The sequence below is a fragment of the Pseudomyrmex gracilis genome, unplaced genomic scaffold (assembly GCF_002006095.1).
Source record: "Pseudomyrmex gracilis isolate BER0280 unplaced genomic scaffold, ASM200609v1 scaffold_107, whole genome shotgun sequence".
Lineage (NCBI taxonomy): Eukaryota > Metazoa > Arthropoda > Insecta > Hymenoptera > Formicidae > Pseudomyrmex > Pseudomyrmex gracilis.
In genome coordinates, this window is record NW_018020691.1 from 493,041 (window position 1) to 496,578 (window position 3,538).

At 40.9% G+C, this 3,538-nt stretch overlaps 1 protein-coding gene across 1 annotated transcript in view; it reads left to right on the forward strand.

The window, feature by feature from the left end:
- LOC109856112 (palmitoyltransferase ZDHHC5) overlaps positions 1 to 3,538 on the forward strand; it is a 7,456-nt gene extending 3,918 nt beyond the window's left edge. The window contains exon 9 of the mRNA XM_020431045.1: positions 1,153 to 3,538. Within this exon, the coding sequence (XP_020286634.1) occupies positions 1,153 to 1,879 (727 nt within the window). The 3' untranslated portion in view covers positions 1,880 to 3,538. The remainder of the gene's footprint in view (positions 1 to 1,152) is intronic.

Here is a 3,538-nt window from a genome sequence, read left to right on the forward strand (position 1 = left end):
TCTTGCATCCGACTTGTGGTAAGTCAACTATTTTTATTAATAACTCAAAAAGTAAGCTTCAGACAAAATTTTGCCAAATAAAAAGTTGTCTTAGAATTTAGTCAAGAATATGTATTTTCAAGGATAACGGGTTGTTCTGGATCACCCTGTATATCCCGCGATATATTTCACGTTGCACAAAATTATCTCAATGTAGAGAGCAAGAGGGAAACGCCACATTAGTTAATAGTTTATATTGCATCTCTTGAGCACGCTACCAATTACAAAGTGAACGATATTCCTGTTTACATTTTTTTTTTTTTTTTTTTTTTTTTGCTGTCCTTCGATACATGATGTGTATCGGCCTGTTTTTTTTGTTAAAATGTCCTGTCCCTAAACACACACTGTCGAACACCTCACTCTTGCTCTTCTTTTTCCTCCTTCTTTTGTCACCACTTTTTTCACTTTCCAAATGACAAAGGAACGTGTCTAAAGGGAAAATTGTGCGCAATAGTAGTATAAATAATAACTGTAGAGGATTAGTTTCTCTGCATGTACATATTAAAAGATATATGGTATATAGATAAGTTTGTGTCCCACTGCAGGGGGTGGTAACTGCAAGGAGCTGCTTTCTACCATCATATTGCAACCTACTGCAGGTAAACACGAACTTCATCCTACGAGGACATACCGTAGTTTACAATTTATGCTTTCTTGCATATCTTTGTATACATAGGCTGCGGTCCGTTTCATGCTTAAGCGCACATTTATCTATAGTATACGTGACATATACTACAGATAAATGCGCGATTAAGCATGAAACGGACCGCAGCCATAGAAATACATGGTTAAATGAAAAAAAAAAAAAATGTATTTGTTCTGTACAGAGACACACACACATACACTCTCACATGACACATACACATGTATATTTTTTAGGTTCGCTATCTTTTTACGTTTTTTAAATAGATGCTAATTTCTTAACAGGAATGATGCGCTGTGCTCTCTCTCCTGTATGTCTCGCCAGAGCCGTATTTGTATGGCTACAATTGCTCAAGCACTCGCATATTCATCTTGGTTCACTGTACTGTGCATTTGTCGAATTATCGAAAGCATTTTTCCTCGTTAACCGGAGGTCTCGGAAATATCTAACGTTTATCGCGTCTGTTACAGATCAAATCCAAGTACACCGACCCAGGTTCGTAGGCCGGATTTCATAGGCGTGAACGAAACACCTACATATTACGATGTACAGCAGGGAAACAATCCAGGAGTTAATGTTGCCGGTTCCGTTGTTACCGGCTACAGCAGTCCGCAACGGCGTTTTCTGTCGGAAGGCGAGCTCGTGCGACAGAACACCGATCATTCGTACTCGAGAACCAACAACACGGTCGACAACATACGCGAACTGGCGGGTTCGCCGCAACGCGGTGTCTACATGTGGAAGGACAACTCGCCCGGCAGCTATCCAGGTCCACCACCCGCCGGAGGTGCGACGAGCGGCGTTATGCCACATCAATCGCCCTCGCAACGGCCACCTCCGCCATATGACTATTATCGGTCCAATCCCACAAGTCCGACCCAACAGCCGCAGTATACGACAAACCCCTCCAGAGTTGCCTATCATCCGGCCATGAGGGGCGGAGTGCCAGTCTTCCCGCCGCATCAACCGCATCAGTCGCCGCAAGTTAAACGGAAAGCAGCTACGATGGCGACGCCCACGACACCGACCTCGAGAGAGCGTCGACCGATGTCGTTCGTCAAAGCTTTACAGAACGTAGAGTTGGCCGATTCTATGGAGATGGTCTCGGCGCCTAACGACTCGCGATCACAAAGACCGACGACACCGACGCCAGATCGGGCAAGTGTGTACGATATGAACTATGAGATATCCGTATAGCCCACCTTTCCGGTCTCCGCACCATCCTGCGGCTGGACGGAGATTCTAAGAGAGCCGCCGATCAGTCTGCGCGTCTCGCGCTCCAACGATGAAAGGATGTATGCCGTTTATGAGATATCCGTCTGAATTCTTCCGCGCAATTCGTTGCAGCAGTTACACGTGTTCAGAATTGTGTGAAAACGTGTGAGCGTGTTTGAAATTAAGATAAACCGCGGTTGATTTCGCAATTTAATTACCTAATCGCAGTTCTATTCTTGAGAGATATATGAGCATCAAACCTGTTGCGGCAATCAGAGGATACACGCAATACGTGTGCAAAACTGACAAACCTCACCGTCACCATAGTGATACACGCGTGTGTGCGAATCCATATATCGCGATCGAACTGTCTACAGCACATTACTCAATCGGTCTATCGACGTATTCGTTTCACGAGCTATTCAAATTTTGATTCATTGGTGAATTCATATATACACGTTAAAAACAAAAAAAACAAAAAAAAAAAACTTTTGTTTCTTCCGATTCTTTCTTCGATATTTCGAAATCTTTATGTCGGTGCGAACAGCGAAGAGCTCTCGCGTTCCACGCGAGACGCGCCAATAGTGTATAAACGCTAATTTATCATCGTATACCAGAGCAAATGTTATTGATTCGGTCGTAAGTGAAAGAAAAAAAAAAAAAAAACAAATAGATTCCATGTGTGTAGTAAATGTCCGTTTACGTCGAGAATAACAGCGTTCGGCCCGACTGACGACGCGCGAGTTATAACGAGTCACGGAGGCTTCAACGAAAGTATATTCCGAGCGCACAGAGGTTGACCTTTATTGGAATCATCACCGATAATCGGCCCTCTCGCTTGACAGAAGCAATTATATTTTTTAGTACGTGTTTAAAGTCAGTTTAGATTTTTATACAATGATAACACCGTGACTCATCCTCACATAGAAATGCGGTATTAATCTAAAACGTCATCTCTTCTGTTTTCCTGTTTTTTGTTTGTACATCCATTAAAGCCGATAAGGTGCATGATTTGATAAGTGAAAAGAGAGAGCGAGAAAGAGAGAAAGAGAGTGCGTGTAAGAAAGAGAGAGAGAGAGAACATTTAAGGATTATTTTATAAAAAATCCTTATTAACTCTCTTTAGATATATCGGAGGAGAAATTCGTGTCCATTAGAAAAAAAAAAAAAAAAAGAAAAAAAGAAGAGTTACTTAACCAACTTAAGTCATTATCGGGTTAGAATAACAAATTCTGTGTAAAATAATCGTCAAATACGTAGTAAATTTTTAATATACATATTTAACAATATTTATACGTAAATGGATTAAAAAAGGATACAAGACTTTATATGATTTGACCTGTTACGAATGCTGATTTTATCGATGTGTCTACTAACATGTTTTTTTATTTCATACGTAAAAAGTTCGCAAAAGAAAGAAGACTACGAGGAGGCGAGAAAAAAGAGCGAGAGAGAGAAAGAGTATGTGTGCGCGAGAGTGTATAAAAAAGCGTGAATGTGAGAAAATGCGTTTACAGAGGAGTGAAAGGTAGTACAGTCCTAGTTTCTCAAATTGTATACACGACGGGTGGCTGTTCATACGCGCGAACATAAAATAAAAACTATTTTGATTTTTTGTTAAAAAAAAAAAAAAAAAAAAAA